General features: G+C 45.5%; 2 protein-coding genes and 1 non-coding gene across 3 annotated transcripts; 1 reads left to right on the top strand and 2 right to left on the bottom strand.

The window, feature by feature from the left end:
- The first annotated feature begins 876 nt into the window (after positions 1-876).
- LOC123121941 (protein PIN-LIKES 1) lies at positions 877-17,920 on the top strand. Its single transcript, XM_044542040.1, has 9 exons — positions 877-1,098; positions 1,752-1,890; positions 2,059-2,138; positions 2,381-2,505; positions 3,797-3,918; positions 16,713-16,813; positions 16,961-17,013; positions 17,112-17,300; positions 17,395-17,920. The coding sequence occupies exons 2-9, from the start codon at positions 1,756-1,758 to the stop codon at positions 17,517-17,519; spliced, it is 930 nt and encodes a 309-aa protein (XP_044397975.1). The 5' UTR covers positions 877-1,098; positions 1,752-1,755; the 3' UTR covers positions 17,520-17,920.
- TRNAD-GUC (transfer RNA aspartic acid (anticodon GUC)) lies at positions 5,110-5,183 on the bottom strand. The gene has a single exon. It is a non-coding gene; the product is annotated as a tRNA-Asp (tRNA).
- Positions 5,852-8,842, bottom strand: LOC123121942 (cytochrome c oxidase subunit 2). Its single transcript, XM_044542041.1, has 2 exons — positions 7,843-8,842; positions 5,852-6,624 (listed from the first exon to the last, which is right to left on the bottom strand). Exons 1-2 carry the CDS (start codon positions 8,228-8,230, stop codon positions 6,230-6,232), a joined length of 783 nt encoding a protein of 260 aa, XP_044397976.1. The 5' UTR covers positions 8,231-8,842; the 3' UTR covers positions 5,852-6,229.
- Positions 17,921-21,509: the final 3,589 nt, after the last annotated feature.

Below are 21,509 nucleotides of genomic sequence, written 5' to 3'. Positions count from 1 at the left end.
AAGTGGGGCCGCGTGCTCGGCGCCGCCGCGCGCAGGGAGTGGGAGACGGAGCTGGCGGCCAGAGCGCCCGCAGCTCCGTGCTCTCGTGCCCGCAGCGCCATGCGTCGTGGTGGTGGGTGTGCGTGGTGGGCTGGTACAGAAAAGGAGAGAGTGACAGGTGGGGTCGAGGGCGGACACAGACTGACGACGAGGACACGAAGATGTCCGCTTTCGGTCCGCTTTGGCTCCAAACCGAGAGCAATTTTGGTCTGGAAATGGGGCAAAAGCGGACACAAACCGAACGAAACGTCCGTATGCTCCCATGCGTTGGATTGTCCATTTTATCCTAAATGGACACAAACAGACGATTTGGGTCACGCGCTGGAGTTGGCCTGAGGTGCGGCGATGGCGTTGGCGCGCGCGCTCGAAGTCTGAAAAGACACTCACCTCTGAAGTTTCTGATCGCTGCATCAACACGGCACGCAGTGCCCATCCGACGCGAGGTTTTGAAGATCGCCGCGCCAACACGGACCGACCCACGCCGCGCCGGCATGGCCGGTTACAGCGCACTTTGGCACGGCCACATCCCCATAAGGGCACGATTTTTTCTGTGCCAAACAGATGGTGACTGACTGCAATGGCCGTCGGTTGAAGCCGAGAGGAGCGTTGAAGGTAAGCTGGCCGATCCAACGGCCTTCGGCGAGGGAGCATGACTTGACTTCTAGGAGCAGTGGTGAGTGAGTGGGTGCGCGCGTGTGTGGTGTTACGTTTGCACGTGGTCCGTCTTTTTAGTGCAAAAAACAAATGGCATGCATGCATGCCATGCACCGGTCCGGTCCGGCCTCTACTGGTTTGGCCCGGCCCCCGTGTCCCAGACCGGCCGGCGCGGCGCACACCCCCACGCTCGGGCCACGGGACCAATCATCAAAAGATCGAGAGAAGCAAAAGGCGCCCACGGAACCAACCAAAGCCGCCCCGCCCGCCCGCCACGACCAAGCAGCAAGCAGAGAGGGAGAGAGATCGGCTCCGGCCGCGCGCGCTCTCCTCGGCTCGTCGTCGTCCCCCCTAATTCCTCTTCTTCCCGTCAGAGGCGGCGGCGGCACCGCCACCGCCGACAAGGTACGTCCACGGCACCGCATGCGCACCACGCCGCCTCATCCATCCGAATCTCGGCCCCGATACGCGCAAAAGAGCACCGCATCCGCATGGGCTACTCGTTTTGATCTCGCGCTTTTCGGGGACCTCGGATGCATGCATCCACGCACTGTAGTTGATGTTGATCCACACCGTGGGGTTGGGTTGGGGGCTACTCTGGTAGCAGTGGGCAGTGGCACCGTCCAAGCATCCCCAACTTCACCACAGAGTTTTGATGCATTTTCTTTCCATTTCATCTCATGTTTTTCCTGCGGTTTTTTTTGTTTTTTTATGGGAACCTGACTTGGTTTGTTGCAGCCTCCCATGATGAGGAAAATATTTATCCTTCTTAGAATTGTATATAAACTTTCTTATTCCTAGTTACTCTCTCTGTCCCATAATATAAGAACGTTTTTGACACTAGTGTAGTATCAAAAACGTTTCTTATATTATGGGACGGAGGGAGTATATCTTTTTTCATGAACTCTTCCGCTCCTGTCCGGTGCATATTTTCTTTTCTTTTCTTTTCTATCTATCCTCTGTTGTTTGTTCAGGCGCCATTTACCGCATTTCTGCTTGGTATGGCAAAAAAGGAAAAACCTCAACGGAGTGCTTATAATGGCATTTCTTGGTGCCAGAATAATGGGGCTCCTGGAGCTCTTCATCACGGCATGCATGCCCGTCCTCAACATGCTCCTGGTTACTGGTGTTGGATCATTCTTGGCAACGGACTCCGTTGGGATACTGGGGAAAGAAGCAAGGAAACACCTAAACTATGTGAGTGCTGCTAGTGATTCTCACCTAACAACGAATCGATTCAGAAAACTTTGTGTTTTCTATCATGTCCCTGTCATATTCGGTTTATTTTACTTTTTCTTGCGAAAGATATTCCGTTTATTTTACTAACCCGTCCACTTCTTTCCTGAACCAATTTTGTTCCTGCAGGTAGTATTTTATGTATTCAATCCAGCTCTTATCGCAACCTATCTGGCCAAAACGATCACCATGGAAAGCATGGCCAGATTGTGAGTCACACGCTTCTTCATTTAACCTGTTGGGCAATCTTCATTGATTGTCAGTATCATGCATAATGAACTCTTTTTTCCTCAGTAAATAAATAAATAGATATTCCCTCCGATCCATACTGTGCTAAATCAGCGACAATTAATATGGATTGGAGGGAGTAACTCTTTTTAGAAAATAATTTTGATTGTGCTATTAGATGAGGAGAAGTAAACCTTTTGGCTATTTATGATCCATGATACAGGTGGTTCATGCCGGTGAATGTGTTCTTCACTTTCATCTTCGGGTTGATCTTCGGTTGGATCGTCATAAAAGTCACCGGGGCTCCCCTGAAGTTAAGGGGCCTCATTTTGGGTTGCTGTTCTGCTGGTACCTCTATCTTTTCATCTGAATCGTCAGAAAAACAGTAAATTCGCTCTCTATTTTAGACAAACTTCGTACAGTGCTTTCACACGTTTATTTCGCGGTACAGTGCACGTATTTATTTTACGGTAGGCTGGGCCTGGACAGATGCACTGCATTTACCTTGAATGAAAAGCTCACTGCTCCGTGAAGGAGTGCTGTTCCGATGCTTTTGGTTCAGACTAGTTCAGCATGCAAAAAAATCTTCTCAAAATCTTATGACTGAAATATGGAAAATAAACATCAGATTTTCGATCCACCTATTCTCTTAAATCCTAGTGTCAGAAGTCAGTCCAAATATGCTAGTAAAAATACACAAATACTAGACAGCAACAAGGTATAGTGTTGCTGTACAAAAAGCCATCAGCTACTGAATTTGTAACACCTGTAGAATCTCAAGTGGGCCAGTACTGATTCAGAAGATCTTGGAAGTGCAGCAAAAGCACAGCACGCAGTTAGTCCCTCTCAGTCCTTCTCATAATCTAACCTTATCTCCAGCTGGTACAGATAAGGTGTACTTCCCAGCATGCAAAAGGTGTAGCCATAGTACTGATTGACTGGCTGATAACCACATCTACCCACCTTTCACCATTCCATGAAGCAAAGATGGAGTGTTAGACAGTGATTCAAAGATCCTGGTAATATATATCGGAAAATCTACCGCACAACCATGATAAGGGTTAAGACCTGCTCTGTCCAGTTTTTTCTCCTATAAATCCTAGTATTAGAAGCCAATCACCAGATTATCAGTTATCACTAGGGTATCACTATTAAGCACATTGTTCATCACCAAGGCAGTAACCATTGGCAAGCAAAAATCTCAAGTGGTCCGGTACTGATTCCGAAGATCTTCAAAATGCAACAGAACCACCCACGTGCCTCTGTGCATTGATCGATGCAGGGGCCGGGCAGGGGTACACCCCCTTTCCGAAGAAAAGAAAAGCACCCACGCAGTTAGCGTCTAAGTCAGACTAAGGGTTTTTCTCATAATGTTCCAGCTACCACTGATAAGGTGTACTTCCCAGCAGGGAAGGGGGTGTAGCCATAGTACTGAGTGAATGACTGATAACCACATCTACAAACCTGCTAAGAAATTTCAATTATTGGTTAGATAGATATTTGGAGTTACCTTGGTGAACTGATCGAAGTTGGGCAGCTCCACCTTGAGTAGAAGTGTACAATTCCTCCTCGTTTTGTTTCTTTTTTCTACGCCGATAGTTGGTCGAAAATCTTTGCTTGACTTGGTTGGTGGATACAGGCAATCTGGGCAACATTTTCCTCATCATCATACCAGCTCTCTGCAAAGAGAAGGGGAGCCCGTTCGGCGCACCTGATGTTTGTCAGACTTATGGACTAGCGTATTCGTCACTCTCATTGGCTGTAAGACTATTACACACTGTTTTTTCAGTACATTTGTCCACATCAGGCTGGTAGGGACATTTGTTGTGGTGTTCTAGGAAAATGAACCATATTGCCCCTAGTTGTGTTAATCGAGCTATGCTCTTCTTCAACGCTCCGCGCCTTCAAAAAAGTAGTTTTGTTGCTTGCGCTTTAATTTAGGAGTTTCAACTTAACTAGCATATGTGCATTTGGGTTGTTGGCATATGTCGGCTACATACTGGATGCTTTTCCATCATTGTTCGACTTGCACAGAAACAATGGGTCCCTTCTGGTTTCTTTTTCTCCCTCCAAGTTTGTTCTTCACTGTAATGTGTGTCAACTCAACAAGAGTGAGCACACCCTTCCTGCTGGTCTTCTTCAACCTTTGTCTGTTCCATTACAACCTGGGTCTTCTATTTCAATGGATTTTCTTGAGGCACTCCCCAAGTTTTATGGTTATAGCTCAATACTTGTGGTCGTGGACCGTTTCACTGGCTCATTTCATTCCTCTATCTCACCCTTTTAGCTGTATACCCTATCTTGTATCCAGTAGTAAGTCTACTCTTCTTACCCCCTCTCCTCTACCTTTTGTGGCCCATCTATTAGCTTTTTGACCATCTTTGAGTCATAGCGAGACGGCTCTATCTCTTTTCACAAGTACAGCCGTAAGTACAGTTGCGGGCGTCAACGATCAGCAGTACTGAGCTACGGAAAGTCTATCGAATTATAGCTACGGAAAGTCTATTGAAAGGACCTAATCAAAGGCTACTACAGCTATAACTGACCCGCCTATGGAATCTATTGGCTCGGCTGAACCGACATGAAATGAAAGAGAGGAAGGCGGAAGCTATTGGCAAATAGAGGGGGGATGTTCTCCGTGTCTTTTAGCCCTCACTAGATGACAACTTGCTTACTTTTCACTTCTTCTTAAGCTTGGCAGACTAGTTCCTGACTGACTTGATAGTGCGATGAGCTTACTTGCTCTAGTTCTATCCTCAGGATTTACTTACCTGAGTACCTAGCACCGAGGATCGATGTAATTTACTTTCAAAAAGATGCTGTTGATGCTAACACGCATATAAATAGATGTTCCCCACTGCTTGCTCCTCTTACCCGAATGGGGTTATATGCCTTAGTGAAACTCAGGGTAAAGTGGCAGAGGTATGACCTCGGGAAGAAAGAAAGATCGGGCGGGGAAAACGGGGTTCGAACCCGCGACTTCTGGCGTGACAGACCAGCACTCTAACCAACTGAGCTATTTCCCCCTTTCGTAACTACTGTCGATTCAACAGTCACCTACCGGTTACCTTTGTAACTATACCAAAGTAGCTGTACAACAGAATGCCCTTCGCCTTTAGTACTTTTCTTATATATATTATGTTATATACTAAATGTGTCAAAGCAATAGAACTTATTGAAAAAAAAAACAAGCCCATCTTTCTCAAAAAGGAAGAGAGGGTGCGCCCCCCCAGAGAGAACCCCATTCTTTCAAGAAAGTTCTAATTAATTATGTAGAAAAAGAAATAAGGAAAATAGGAGTAAGCGAGTAGGGTCAACAAGATTCTAAACGAATACCACAAGTGACGGAACCGACGATGATGAAGAGATAAGGGGCGAAGGATATTTTTTCTATTATTCCAATTCTTATTTATTGATTATCTAATTTATTTAGATCCATATTCATTTGCATTTGCAAATACAAACTCTCTTTCATTTTCTTTTTACTTTTGCGCTAAGGATAAGGGAACTGAGAAAAAAAGAGCTGGCTTGGCTGGTACATCAAGCATATGACATATTGCTTGTTCGGTGTGGTACACATATCTGTCAATGTCAATCAAGTAAGAAAATGCATTCCCACTGTCTGAGGAAAAGGTGAAGAATTGCAATTTATTGAGCTTGTAAGGCCCGTTGAAGTCCCCGAGAAAGGGTATAAATAGGGCTATAAGTAGGCCGTTTGCTATTGCAATAAGGGCTGCTCGCCTTTCCTTTTGACGGCTTGGCTTCCTATCGCTCCTATGTAGTGGTCGGCCTTAAAAGGAGTCTTCCTACCATACCATCATGCATGCCTATGTTATAGTGCGTTAAGCTTCGCCAGAAGCAAGCAAGATGATGAAGCGAAGCTTCGTAGACAAGGCTCGTTCCGTGCTTGACTTACGAGCTCGTGTAGTAAGGCCTCACCCTACTTCAATAAGGGCTTATGCACTCCACTCGTAAACGAGCGTTAGAGCTTTTTGAGCGAGCGAGCGAAGCCTTCCTGGAGCTTCCCCCTTCCCTCACCCGAGAATTGCATTTCCGCTTCAGCTTCCCCGGTTTAGTTGGTTTGGAGGATTAATTGATTGGATACCCAATCCGCATAATCTTTCAAAGTCACTGCTTCTACGACGATAGGCGTAAAGGCATGATTAGTTCCACGAATCTCACTGCACTGACCATAGTAAACTCCTTCTCGTTGTACCGAGATGGAGGTAAGATTTGAACGACCAGGTACAGCATCACATTTGACACCTGAGGAAGGTACAGCCCAACTATGAGGTACATCAGCGGGTGTTACAATCATACGTAGATGAGTTTTGGCTGGTACAACCACTCTATTGTCAACTTCTAATAAACGTGATTGACCCAATTCTGGATCATCTTCTGGAATCGTATAACTGTCAAAAGTGAGTGACTGTTCATCGGAACTGTTATAGTCCGAATACTCATAAGGTTGGGTCGACGCCCGCCTCCCCCCAAACTTGACTTGCAAGTTTCCCCGCAAAAAGCTCTCCACGCCTACTCTTATTTATAAAGAGCACTATTCTTCTTTAGTTAGGTAGTTCTCCCCCCTCTATGAGACCGTAAGACCCCGGTGGAATCGAAGGCCCGCTTACTAATAGGCAAGAGGGGACCCTTTCTCGCCCAGCCCTACCTACATCAGTGAAGCTGGAACCGAGGAAGACAATGTTCAACACACATGAGACAAAATGAAGGTATGGGACGGCCAGTTCACCACGGAAAGGGATGCTAGTCGGCTTTGGCGAAGTTGTAGGCCCCAATAGATCAGATCTCAAGAGTGATTCCTCACCTATCCTGCCAGGGGCCAAGTCGAAGGCTCGAGTATAGATTCCCTATGCTCATGTGAACGGCCGGCCCGTAGATCTAAAAGGATCCATAAAAAAGACCGGAAAGTATGTCGAAAAAAAACTCGTTCATGAGACCTCGAATTCCCACGTTCCAGCCTGCATTATGCCAGCAGGTCCCACCCCCAATTTCTTGAGTCACCCTTATCTAAAAAAAAAGGACGGAGTCTATCTAGATCATAGGATCACTGTATTCAGAGGTCAATTCTCTTTCTTTGACCTCCCACCGTTCACGACATCCCTTGCTTCTCGCAAGAACGGCTCCTCGGTGGAGGAGTAGAAGCGCTGGTCCCCTTCGGTCAAGTGCTTGTGCGTGCTCTTACCTACCGTAGGACCTCCGTCCCCGAAGCGAAGAAGGAGGAGCAGGAACAACAGGTTGTCCTCTCTTGGCCCAGTAGTTCCGCAACTACTACCGTGGTTGTTGCCAACGGGGATCCCCCATTCCGAAAGGTAACGGGACCAGCCCTTAGGTCCAAAGTTGTATGCCACTGCTGTGGTGCCGATAGATTCACTACTGAAGCCCCGTTATCGGACATTGCAGGCTTAGCATCTATTTTTCGTATATCGCTCCACCACACCGAGAAGAGGTATGTGTACCTCCAGCAATAACAAGAATGGAACCATAGGCTCCTATGCTGGGAGCATTTCGGGGTATAGGTCTAACCACCTCAACTCCCCGTTTCTGGCATGCTATAGTTCTTTTAGTCTCTCGACGACGGGAATGGGAGATGACCGGTAAGCCAGATGCTTCGCGAACCACCGGTACATTTCGTTGCACTTAAATCACCCTCGTTAAGAGGCGCACTCCGATACCATTGATGTCCAATAGCTTTGATAGTAATGGCTGGATCTACTAATACCCCGTCCATTGAGTATAACAGAGCAAACGATGGTATAGCAATGAACAAAAGAATGACACTTGGAAATATGGTCCGAATAATTTCGATAGTAGTTCCATGAACAATCCTTTGTGGGATTGGATTAGTTTGCTCGTTGAAATGCCATAAAGCGCGAACCAACATCCGTGATACGAAAACCAAAATAAGAATGAGGAAGAAAAAGATATCGTGATGTAAGTCAATGATTCCTTGCATCATAGGTGTTGCTGCGTCTTGAGATCCTAATTGCCATGGTTCCGCAGCATCACAAAGAGCGATTGTGAGGAATCGACATGATAATGAACGAAGAATCATTGGAATTTCCCATCTTTTTCAGCTCTGCTCCCGAAAAGAGAAAGGAAAGGAGACTGATCTTGACGTCGGCGTTGGTTTTTCCAACGAAACATTCTTTCACGAACTTTAATGACAAAATGCTAGTTGCCTCGTAACGCATACACTGGAGGTCCCATCGACGAAGACTACTTACTATACGCGTTTTCTGAAGAGCAACAACGGAAAAAAAATAGGTGAACCTGGATACCATACTATTAAAGAGAAAGATACAGACTAACAAGAAATCAAGGACCTCGTGAGTACTACTTAGTCGGCCTCATCAATTAGTCATGCCAATGAGATATCAAGCCCTCGATTCCAACGGGGCTACGGACAAGAAAGGTCCTTTCGAGATTCTATTTCCCCTTGGGTCTATCAAGCTGAACAGTTCGTGGGGATATAAGAAGATCACACTTAGACAACTGTCTACACTACCTCTTTAATGATCCGGATTCCATGACGCATAATTCATCTGTCCATATATATTCCTAATTTCATATTCATCACCATTTCAAATCGGGCAAGGAGAAGTCGTCGTGTTGGTTCTAGGATGGAATGATCTTTTGATCCAAAGATGCCGGTGCTAAAACCTCTTGTGTCTCTTTTAATAGGACCGCGAAGGCAAGAGCATTGAGGAAGCAAGGATTCTCCCATAACTAATTAATGCGGGAAAAAAACAAGATTTCACTGAAAAAAGGTGCCTAACCCCGGGATTTTTCGATACTTTTCTTGAAATTGACTGGATTTGGAAGAAAATGCACTCAACCTAACAAATCCTGATCAATTCAAGTGGTTAGTTTAAGGGGGTACATGGGGCTGACGCCGAAGGAGATAGGAATGAAGTAGGGCGGGCAGCTACCCAGAGATTGGAATGCCCTATCGACAGGGAATGCTGGTACCACCTACGGTGCTTGATAGTCTTCAATCCAGACGGTCTCGAGAGTACCTTGACCCATAGCATAGGGCTTGATGTGGCTTTGGGGCTTCCCAAAAGGTAATAGAATAGGTAGTTCAGGCACCATCATCAATATGTTGCTGCTATTGAATCCGGTTTTGAATCAAGCAGCAAGAGTCCGACCTCAGGGTCCACCATAGAAAGGCATTCCTCAGTCCCAGAATAGCATGCATACGGGAGCCATATTCCAATCATGTGAGCAGACTTCTTCGATAAGCAAGCAGCTGTTCGCGTAGGCCCGGATACAGAGGAAAGGGAGGGGAAGGTATAGAAATCTATCAAAAGAGCACCTTAACGGCGATGCCTGGAAGGAGTCCCTCTTATTTCAGTATATAGGACTTCTTGTCCGCGGGACCTAACTAACTACCCGATCGATGGAAAATAAGGGCAAGTCAATACCAGATCGCACTCAACAAAGTAAAACGGGATGAATTCAATCGCCAAGACCTGCCACTGGCTGATTCCATAAGCACAGAAAGAAGGGTTTACGAATAAAAAAAAAGCTGCTCATTAGGGTCTCTTTTCATATCCGGCTATGTGAAAACCCACGTACTCTTCTCTGAAACAGCCTACCTACCTTTTGCTTTTTCAGATAAGTAAATAAGCGGACCTCCTTTCCGGAGATCAAGTTTCTACTGGACTAACCACGGGTCTTGATCACAAAGTTCTAAGGTCAATTCTCTAATGAGAACAGACTCTGTCCACAAGGGCCATCAAGCCAACTATATGGAAGGACCCAGTCCCACATTCCCGCTCGTGTTCCGTTTTCCTTGTGGTTCCCGTAGTCGAAGCAGCTTAAAGAAGGTCAGGTTTGGAACTCGTGAGGGATGTTTCGTTGCATGTGGATCTTCCGCGCCTACTTTGTCCTAAATTTGGTCACCCATGCACTTTTCTAGTTAGGGCTCGACTGGGTCCTTTGATAATATAGGTAAGTCGGGCTTCTTTTTAAGCAATATCATGACTAGAATCTTGAGAGGATGACTACGTCCTTGAAGCTACAAAGTCCAACGAATGTTGAATCGACGCATGACGAAAACAAGGAAAAAGAAAAGGTGACTTCCGTTGACCAAGGAAATCGAAATGTATGTGCCGGTAGAACAAAGATACCATTAGGTGATAAATTGATGCTGCCTGCACGCACAGATTCAGGAGATGACAATTTTAGCTTCAATATGAGATGCCAATGATGCATTCAAAAAGGAATGAGTGCTGCCCGAGTCGACCAAGAAAAGAGGGTAACATCCAAATTATGGACTACTGAGCAAGCTAACTGAATGGAACGGAGTGCAGGAGATTTCTGATTAGCTTCAGCGGAGAGGACCCTTAGATCCGAAGCAGAGTCATCATGGTCCTGTAACATAGAATAGCCTGCAGCAGTACTCCGCGATAATTCCGCCATTTCCTGAACAACATGGAGTTGAACAGTAGCTTTACACTGACAATCCTTCGCCCAGCGCTCACCACAACCAATCCAGAGAACCTTCGCGCGCCGATAAGCCTTCAGTCTATCATAAGAAGAATACTTGAAACTTACACTTAGACACTTGAGTAACCAATCAAATCGTACATCTTGTGGCATGCTCACCAATATTGACGTAAAGTGAGGTGATCAGGGTTGATGCTGTGATGCGAAGGGAAGGGGCCACTCAATTCAATTCAATGTCGTAATCCGACCTGGCTTCTCCTGTCCGCACTTGGGACAGATTGATACTCGTTTTTTGCTGGATTTGAACTTGCTTAAAAAGAAAGGACTCAGCTTCCGCAAAAGTGATCGATGGAGAAGCTCAAAAGTCTCAATCCACCACTAGCTATCATTCAAGTTTGCACTTTTCGAGCTCATCCTTACCTTTGCGCTTTAGCTGCTTGTTCCCACTAACCCATTTCATTTTCTTAGCTGGATCCTTCATAAAGTATCTCTTATCGCTTGTCCAGAGCCTGGATGTCAACCTTAGCCAGAGCCTGTATCTCATCAGTCTCCATCTGAGCCTCAATCGTGAACTGAAGATGACGCGCGGTCAGCGAGGAATGAATTCGAAAACCCGTACTTGGAGCATTATTGCACTTGGGATAAAGTAGATGTCGAAACAGCTTCTTCTTCAAGTTCGCTATCGTGAGGGATGTCTATGATAATATGCTCACTGCATATGAGTTAGTTCATTCCATGAGGTCGAGGAAAGGTTGAAACCATTTTAGAGCTAGGCGGGGTCTCTCAGATGCAGACTAACCCATTTCGACGTGAAGCATCGCATCGGCTTGTGATCCTAAATCTAGTGATTGATTATTGACTTGTCAAGGGCAGGTTGGTGTCTTAATGTGGAGGAATTCCGTACCTAAGATAAGAAGTTTCATTTCATGCCTACCGTAGTCCCTATTTTATTGGGCATAGTCCCCCTTACCTACTCCCGAGAGTAGAAAATCAACATTTATGTCGTTCTTAATAAGAAAGAGATGCTCGGGTAGCAAAGTTGCCTACCATTAGGTATTGTTTGAGCCCGTAACTTCCATTAGGAGAGGCATCCTCGCTCAGTTTCAACTGGTGGTTACTTAAGTTTCTTTTCTCTGCCGGATTGCGTTTCAAATTCAGACTTGTCTTTGTTAAACAACGCTTTCGGGTTGCCTAGACCAGAGAATTCAAGAAATAGAGACGCGCATTGCCTAATTGGTAGTTTATTTCCCACCATAGCTTTACTCAAGTGGAAATCCTTTGAATCGAACAAAAAGTTCGTAACCGCTAGGCTGCATCGTCCCCTTCAACCAGAATCATCTAGATTACAGATTTCATAACTGCATTTTGCAAGAAGAGAGTGCCTCCCATTCTCTGGAGTAACGATAATAATAACACTCCACGTCGCCTTCAGGCTTGGATCCATGCCTTGCATCTTCTTCTTTCTCAGAAAAGAACTCAGATCGTTCAGATTCTTTGCCAGGAGAGTCCCCGGCTTTCGAGCCCTACTCGTGGGAGTTGCTTTATCCATCATTGCTATTGGCATCTTGGCGTTAAACAATTCGTTTATATAAACACTTTTGACATAGCAGAATCCTTCTCAGGTTGATTTGTGTGCCACTCGTCATCAGACAGTGAAACGTCCGGTCTAGCCCTTAGCTGAGGGATCTTCACTCCTGTCCTGCCATCCATATCCGTGCCCACCCGAACCATGGGAAAGAAAGTTTGTCAGAAATTACTTGTACTTGAGGGCAATGATAAAGTGAAGAAAATTATAGAAACAATGAAATGAAGCTATGGCTCGAACTATTGGAGAAGCCACCATAGAATATATCCATGAGCTTCTCAAGCACTTCTTCTTCCAATTACTTTGTGACGATTTCAAGGAAAAGTGAATGATTTCAATCAAGAAAAGAATCATATGCTCGATCCGTCGTAACAAGAGGGATAAGAAAGTCTCAACTCCAACCGCGGGAGCATTTACTATTTGGAAGTGTGCGAACGTAGCTGGTGGATCGGGGAAACAGGAAATCCTTGTGGTAATGCCGTGGGAATAGGAGTTGTTAGAGCGAGGTATTGCAATGAAACAGATTGTTCAATAGATTTCTTCATTGCTAAGGGTAAATGGCATTTTCATGGTCAAAATTCCAGAGAGGAGTTCCGAGCTTCAAGGATGCCGGATCGCACCATTCATAAGAGAAACCCTTGGGTGCCCGATGAGGCACAAAACAGATAACCAGACTGTGCCCTGGGCAAGGAAATAACCATGGCAAGCCACGAAAGGAATGAATAAGCTCCCTCCGGGCTCTCCCTTCGGAGTTTCACGCCAGTGGAACTCACAAAAGCAGCGCAGCTAATGAATCAATGAATCCGTGGGCAAATCGTTGTGTCCATACATTTGATGTGCCTTTTGAAAGTCGCATTTGTTTTCAACAATCGGAAATGGGAATATTCCATTCCATGGCATAGTTCTCAATGTTAGTAAACGGAGTGCGTTATCAACTCAATAATAAATCTCCCCTACACCGTAACCGGATTACATTCATTCAAGTTGGCAATCCCCTGATCTTTGCTTCCGGTGTGCGATCCGAATTGACATATAATGACCGTAGTTAGCAGGCAATGGCCAAGGTCAGTGCATCTCGAACTAGTGGGTCACTATATCTAAACTATCTAATACAACTATGGAATGCGCTTTGAATTGCACTTCTGCTCGTAACCACTACGAACCGGAAAGGAAGGAAGCAGCTTTAGAGGAGGGATGCCGTCAAACAAAGGATTTTTTATATGCTAAAGATACCGGTTCAATATGTCATTTCCGAAACCGAGGACCACACCGCTGGGAGGACAACTCAAGCACCAAAGACAAAGGTATCGCTCGTAAAAGTGATTTTCATCGTAGTACTCGCTCTAGCGTTAGGTTCAATGCAGCGTGTAAATACCTCTAGCCCTAGGGAAGGGGGCGTGCCGTTCCCAATGGTGGAATTGCTTCTTGTCTGCTTTGCCGAGGAGAGCGCTCGCTACCCGATCCCCCTAAGCTAATGTAGTTCCCAGGTTGCCTACTAGATACCGTTTACGGCTATATCCGTGTAGGAAGCCGAGGAAAGAGATAATTGATAGTTGCCAAAACCACGTAAAAGAAATGAGATTGAACATATTTCAATTCAACAAATTCTGATTGTTTCATTATCAAATGCAAGGGATGTGGGACCAGGTTCTATTATTGGAGTTAAGCGGTGTAGGAGCCGTGCCGTTCCTGTGTATTAGCTCGTTGTTAGCAGCCCCGAAGGGCGTAAAGGGGGTAAAAGATTTCTCGGAAGCAGCTCTTCGCCTGTGGGAACTTGCTCTTTTCTTTTGTTTTAAAATGCAACCTATGCTGAAACAGCCGAATAAAAACCAAAAAGTAAAGAGGTGGATCAGTTGATCCTTTTCTCGATTGAATGCGCTTTCTATCTATCTATACCGGTACCAGGAAAAGCAGAATAAGCAGTTGAGCACCAAGAAATTCCTGTTTCAAGTAAGTACGAAGGGGCAAGAGAGACTGTCATAATATTACTATGGGAGACGGATCCTGTTAAGTCAGTACGAATGTGATACGAAAAATCCTCTTCCATTCTTTCCGGCTGGGCAACATGACTGATGGGAATGTTCGCTACTGCTTCGGCGTCCATCTCATACATATGTTCTCTGACCACCTCCATATTCCACGGCCTGGTTGCAGCATGGATAAGATCCGACACAAACATAGGTGGATCATTGGACCGCGGGCACAGCGGCGTCATAACATCTTGTTTCTCAAGAGTACGTAGCAATCGGTCCTTCTTGGAGTTCAACAAAATGAACAGTAGCTAAATTGGAACTAAGGTGACCGATCATCCACCGGTGGGTAGAAATATGAATGTTGACTAGGGTCCCCTGTGCTCATTTGATTCTGAGTCGGCAGCATATCAAGCTCCTAGCCCCGCCTTAACAACCCTCATAGTGTTATGTCCCCCGATCGATAGCTTAATACATTTCAGTATTTGGCTTGCTTTCTTCATTTTCCTTGCGTAGGTAGAAACCTTTCTGGGTGTGTCAGCACACCAAATTATATGACTATATTCAATATGCCCTGATGTCCATAGTACCGTACTCAGACGACCCTACCCTTCCAGAATAGTAGGATTACATTCATCGTTCCAGCTGTAAACACAGTTTCTAGTTTGACTGAATGAGAGTCATGCAATAGGCATCAGTAGGGAGTGCGAAAGCAAAAGCTAAGTGATCGGACTAACACAGAGTGCATTTCTCCCGGGTAAGCTTATGTTCCTGATATCTGATACCTATGTTTGCTCCTTATTTTATTAATAATTGATCCAATTTATACGAAAAATACGTAGGTTGAAGAAGTTATCAAGAAAAATGATTGGGATCTTTCAATATGCTATTCTTGATATCATGTTTTTTATTCTTGATCCTATCAAGTATGGATTCTAGATTGTTAGTTGGAGCATCCTGACCAGTCTAGTTTATTGTGATATGATCCTGAGGGACTCTTCAAATACATGTAGGGAGTCACACAGGTCTCCGACATATCAAATTGTATCTGGATTTGAGTCAGAGCATTTCCTCTGATTCCTAGCTCAGAAATCTTTGCTTTATTTACTAAAGATTGGAGCACACAAGCGCACACGCAGTAATCTGATTGAGAAAATGGATAGTTGCTGCCATCGATATTAAAGAGTCTGTCTAGTGCCAAAAAGGTCCTTCCAAGGCCTGAGCTATCAAATTCATGTGATACACACTTTGCTCTCTGCGGATCACACTCAGCTTACTACAACTGAGGGTAGGATTGGTTGCACAACGCATGCTATCCATTTGTTATTGGTGATAGGAAGATGGCTCAATCATTGAACTAGCATTGAACAACCTACTTCAGAAAAAACTTAGAGTTAACCATCTAGTGCGAAAGTGCTAGTTTCCCCCTCCCAGAGGTGAGAAGGGAGATATGAGCGTGGCGGTATCTTTTCCTCTTTTGATAGAAGCCCACATGCCCACTCTTCTATCCCACCTATCCACATGGGGTATCAGTGGCCTCGTGATCTCCATGAACAGAGATCACTACACAAAAACAACTATATGAAAAACTTGCTTGCTTCTTCGAATCTCGAAATAACAGAACATATAGAAAGTGTTTCTGTGATTTTTCCATTCTCTTCGGGGAACCTATAGAAAGATTATCAGACGGCTTTCATTCCCTTCAGGGGGGGGTGTTCCTTCAGAGCAGTCCATATCATCAGATGAACTCCCTGATGAATCAGTTGATGAATCATCAGTTAGCTCATCATAATCCGTGTCGAGATCCGATGAATCAGTTGATGAATCATCAGATGAACTCCCTGATGAATCAGTTGATGAATCATCAGATGAACTCCCTGATGAATCAGTTGATGAATCATCACTCTCCACCACATTTTCATGATCTGGAAAAGGGGGCTGCCCCTGCCAGAATTCTGCAGCTCCCGGGGGGAGAACGTTTAAATCAAAAGGAAGAACAAGGGCGAGTAAATGATGGAGACTAAAAAAACGATTTAAGGTGGCATTGTCCACGGAGAAACCACCCCAAAGCCAAGTCACTATGGTATCTCCTACTACTGGTATGGCGCTAGCTAAGCTTGTAATTACTGTTGCTCCCCAAAAGCTCATCTGACCCCAAGGTGGTACGTATCCTATAAAAGCTGTCACAATCATTAATAGGAATATTCCTATTCTGCCGAGTATTCCATTCATTTTCATCATAATACTATGCTTCCTTGCCCGTGTGGAACATGTGTGAGCATTATGTTTTTCCAACAAGTGATCCGACTGGAAGAAGTGTTATATGAGGACTTCGAGATCAAATAGAGAATCTGTCTCTCCATTCCTCGTGAGCCACTTATTTCTCCGAAATCAGAGATCAGAGTGATTTTCCTCCTTTTTCCCAAATAGTCGACGGTCTTACAAGGAGAAATCAGAGATCAGAGCCACTTATTACATTGCAATAGACTATTAGAATATAAGCATGACTGATTTGTATCCTTTCGTAGATTGTCGGGTTTATAATTGGAGGAACACCTCTTATTAGAAATGCTCTGATCGGCGACGATGCCCCTCTTCGTGTCCTTCGTGAGTCCGGTGAACTAATTGGGTAACACATCGGCCTTCTTTCTTTTATCTTGTATAAACATAATTCATGCTGCTGTAACTTGTAAACATTGATATTGTTGGTCATGCAGATGAGTTCTATTGTTTCATTCCACATATGTAACCATTTTTTGTCTGTTTTCCTTCACAGCGGAGCAGCCGTTCCATCCGTCACGTTGATCATGGGAGGGAACCTCATCACAGGTAACCTCACCCTGCCCACACTGAAACAACAGCATGCCAATGACCCCTCAAGAAACACTTGAACCTTAGACTGAAACACGGAGCACTAATTCCTGCAGGGTTACGCGGAACGGCGAGTGTCCCGCCGTCGGTGATCGCCGGCGTCGTGCTTGTCAGGTTTGTGCTGCTGCCTCTGGTGGGCACCGCGCTGGTGAAGGCCGCGGTCCGCTACGGCGTCATCCGGCCAGACCCGCTGTACCAGTTCGTCCTCCTGCTGCAGTACGCCGTCCCGCCCGCCATGAACATCGGTCAGACATCTGTTGGTGGCATAGCATGCAGTTCTCGTTTTCCCCGATTGCTTGACTGATGATTGGCGCGTGCGGCTGTCATCATCATCTGCAGGGACGATCACGCAGCTGTTCGGCGTGGGGGAGAGCGAGTGCTCGGTGATCTTCGTGTGGGTGTACGCGCTCGCCTCGGTGGCCGTCACCATGTGGTCCGCGTTTTTCATGTGGACGCTCTCGTGACCGAGTCTCTCCCGCGCCGCGTACGTACGACGGAGTACAATGGAAGGCCGGCGAGGCGAGCTAAGAGCTGTATCCGTTCCGTCATGTCTCAAGTGTTACGGTGAACGGTGGCCGACAGGCATCGCCGGCGGGCTCGAGTGGGCGAGGCGACCGACGGCTTGGAGAGTGTCATTAGGTGGGGCAGAGATCGCCTGGCCCATGGAGAAGCATGTCCCGTACTATGTAGACATTAGGAGTGTGTTTGGTTTAAGAACGAAGTGGAACGAAATATCATGGTTCCATTCCACCAGAATGGGTCCGTTCCATCCTTTTGTTCGGTAGAAGCAAGTCCAAGGAGTGAAATGATTACATATTGGTGTTTGGTTTGAGAGATGGAGTGAAATGGAATTTGATTTCTCACCCTCCTAGGCTTGATTTGATATCTTGCTCGAGGAGTGTGGCTTCAGGGTTAGATCTTGCATTGATCTCGGTAAAAAAATCTCACGCTCGCCCTAGACCTGATCTGACATCGGGCCTGGGAAAGCGGCTCATGTTGCTCCTGAGCTTGGAGTGAGACCAAGCCCGAGAAGCTTAGCTCGGCGCGAAGATTCGTAGTGTACTCCATGTTGTCGAATCTTACGATCCGGCTTTCGAGCAAAGGACTCGACCTGGCCGAGGTGGCCAGTCGAGTTGGCAACAAGGGTGACACCGCCGAAAATGAACATCTGCCCAGGTGAGAAATCATCTAGTAGGACCTGCATGAATCACCACTGTCAAAGCTAAATCTAGCAGATCCCTCGATAGGGTATCCTAAGCTAGATGTCTTCGTACAATGGTAACAGGGACACAGGGTTTTACCCAGCTTCAGGCTCTCCCGAGGAGATAATACTCTACGTGCTGCTTGTGTTTTCTTGCATTGGGTGTGTATAAAGGACAAACCACCGAGAGATTGTAACATTGTCTATCTACGAGCCTAGACCCCTGTTTATATAGCGTACTGGGGACCCTAGGTTTACATGGATCCTAGTCGGTTAGGTATTAGGAGTCAGAATCCTCCATAAACCCAGCGTCTTGTCTTGTACTCCAAGCTTTCTCAATCTTTCTATGATACGCCATGGGCCTCCCAAAGTGGCCCGGGACGAAACTGACAAGGGGTCCTCAACCTAGCCCACCAGGCCGGGAGTCGACGTGGTGAGAGACCCCATAGCCGGGACACCGTCATACCCCGAAAAAGGGACGAGTGTAAGAGAACGCAACATCAGCATTGTCATTGACATCATGTTTTGCAGATAATTTTGAGAAAACGTCTTCAAATGGTTCGTTGGCTTCTTGGTTGCAGTTGGGATAATATACTTTGTTTTGGTGGATGATCAACACCATCGACTGTTTATTCGGCGTATATTTCGAGCTGAGCCATTCAGCTACCCTTTGAGCTTGACGCTTCCCTGACGTTCGTACAAAGCTGGCGAATGCTTGGGCTGCCGAAGAACATTCGCACGACTCGAACAACCACCAGATGCTTGTTATGTGCATCGCCTTCTAATCGGCTCATGATCCGGGTATCGCCTGTGCGAACGAGCGCCTGCTGTATGTCTGTCTGGCCTTCTTCAATGCTGGTTGGTGGAGTTCGTGTGCGGTTGGGTTTACTTGGAGCACCTTCTTCGAGACTGGGTGGGGCAATTATCATTTCTCCATACAATCATATTCAATTGGTCCAATTTATGCGCGGCAAGAAAGCAACAGAAATATTTCACCTGACTTTCCGGCTGCATTTGATTTAAAATTTTGAAAACATAGTAGAAATAATAGACAACTCATATTATCCAAGGGGCACCTTCCTTTCTGGAAACTCATCTCAAAAGAATATCTAGCTTAGGCCTACCTGGTCTGGGGTAATTTGGGAATGGGCAACCAACCGGGAAGCCACCGTTTACGAAAATTAACACGTCTTGTGCACAGAAACTAACAATAGGCCGTAAAAACTGCAACGGGAACACACACACACACACACAAAATCAACTATAGTGCACACACAAAAAGCAGAAAAGCATCCACAAATAAATCAAGCGAGCAAACCTTGACACAGTAAGCGCGAATGACGAGGATGTACATTCCAGCCAACCGTGTGTTCCCGGACACTACCAACGCAGGGAGCGGCAGAACGCAGGGCAAGGGCAACAGGCAGGAGACGAGGGGGCCCAGGCATGATTGTGTGTTGGAAACGACCCGCTCAAACGTTATTCGCCCTCAAAGCTGAGGGCATCTACAATGCAGGCGCTTACGATGGACGCCAGGGTTTGATTCCTGGTAGTTTCGCTTTAATCCCGTTCGATCTCAAAATTTAGGCTGGCATCGACGCCAAACCAGTCGTCGAGCGCTTCGTTTCTTTTTTTCCACGCTAGCCCCTTTTTGCAGCAGCGAAAGCAAATTGGAGCGTTAAAAAAATCAGCAAATCCAATTGGAGCGCCCGTGGAAGGCTCCCTGCGTTGGAAACTCAGACTCTTGTAGCGATGCTATGGGTTAAATATTAAAAAATAATCTATATTCGCCGCACCTTCTTCATAGACTGGGTAGGATAGTTACCATTTTGCCGTACAATCATATTCAATTTATGCGGGCAAAAAAATAGCAAAAATAGTGTGCCTTACTTTCCGGGCATTTTATGTTTACGCCAAGGGTGCAATGGGTCATCTATTTTCTAATCAGTGCATGATCCGGGCACAACTTGTGATGTATGAATGACCAGGGGCGGAGTCAGGATTTGAGTATAAGGGGGGCGAAGAGGCCAATACCAAGCAATCGTATATAAAACATATATAAAAGGCGATTATAGACGTCTTTTAGATATATCACCAGCATCAAATTGCAATGACATATATTTCATAATTCAAAAGAAAATGACACTTTTATTAGTATAAATATAATTCTAGATATAACTATATAAATTGTAGTAAGCAATGTAACAATAACATTACCTAGTAATTTGCATAGTCTAGTTGTATGTTGGATATACCTTCAGATTTGAGTGCGGGAATCTGCACCCGGGCTCAGCTGCACCCGCACTCACGGAAAAAATCAAAACAAATACAAAAAATTCCAAAAAAAAATTGTATGGTAGATAATTAGATGCGTGAGGTTCGCTGCAAAATTCAACTCGTTTGGACATTTGAGCAAGTCTGTGCAAAAAAGACAAAATCGGGGTCTGTGAAAAAGTTTACTGTTCACAAACTGTTTTGACCCGATTTGTCTTTTTTGCCGAGGCTTACTCAGATATCCAAATGAGTTGAAATTTGGAGCGGACCTCACGCATCAAATTATCTACCACACAAATTTTTTTTGGATTTTTTTGAATTTTTCTAGTATTTTTTTTAAAATTTTTTGCTGACCAGGTGCAGCTGAGCCCGGGCTCTAGGATGAATTATCCTTCAGATTTGGTCTTGCTATGACAATATGAGCTGTGGGACTGAATAGTATAGGATTTGATACTGACCGAGAAGCAACAACTGCTTCATTGGGATGAGCCGGTGATGACGGTTGAAGGAGACGCAAGAACAAAAGGGTAGAGCTTCCTTATGTGGCTGATGGCAACGCCGCAACGCCCTAGCGCACACAGGCGATCGATCCCGAAATCAAAACAGAAATACTAACAATCAGACGAAGGTTTAGATTCAGAAAAAAGAAATTACTGCTAATAGCTAGTATTATTGATATATACTACTAGTCTACTACCTGCTTGTATCCATAGGCTGGCCTCCCGGTGCCTAGCTGTATAGCGTCGTGGTGAGCGACGGCGGCGGGGGCGGCCGTCTACAGTCAGGCGCACGTAGAACGTAAAGAGGATCGATTGATTGATCTGATCGATAGCATTAGGGCTAGGACCTGGCCTCGACTAGCAAAACAATTACACGCATGAGACAGGCCACGATCGTACATGGGCTACTGGGCTTATTTGATGCGTACTAATTACAGGATAAATCAGCTGGGCCATCCTTAATCAAATCATTAATGGGC

Source organism: Triticum aestivum, chromosome 5D (assembly GCF_018294505.1).
Source record: "Triticum aestivum cultivar Chinese Spring chromosome 5D, IWGSC CS RefSeq v2.1, whole genome shotgun sequence".
NCBI lineage: Eukaryota > Viridiplantae > Streptophyta > Magnoliopsida > Poales > Poaceae > Triticum > Triticum aestivum.
The sequence above is the reverse complement of the archived record's forward strand: the minus strand, read 5'-3'. Positions and strand labels throughout refer to the sequence as shown.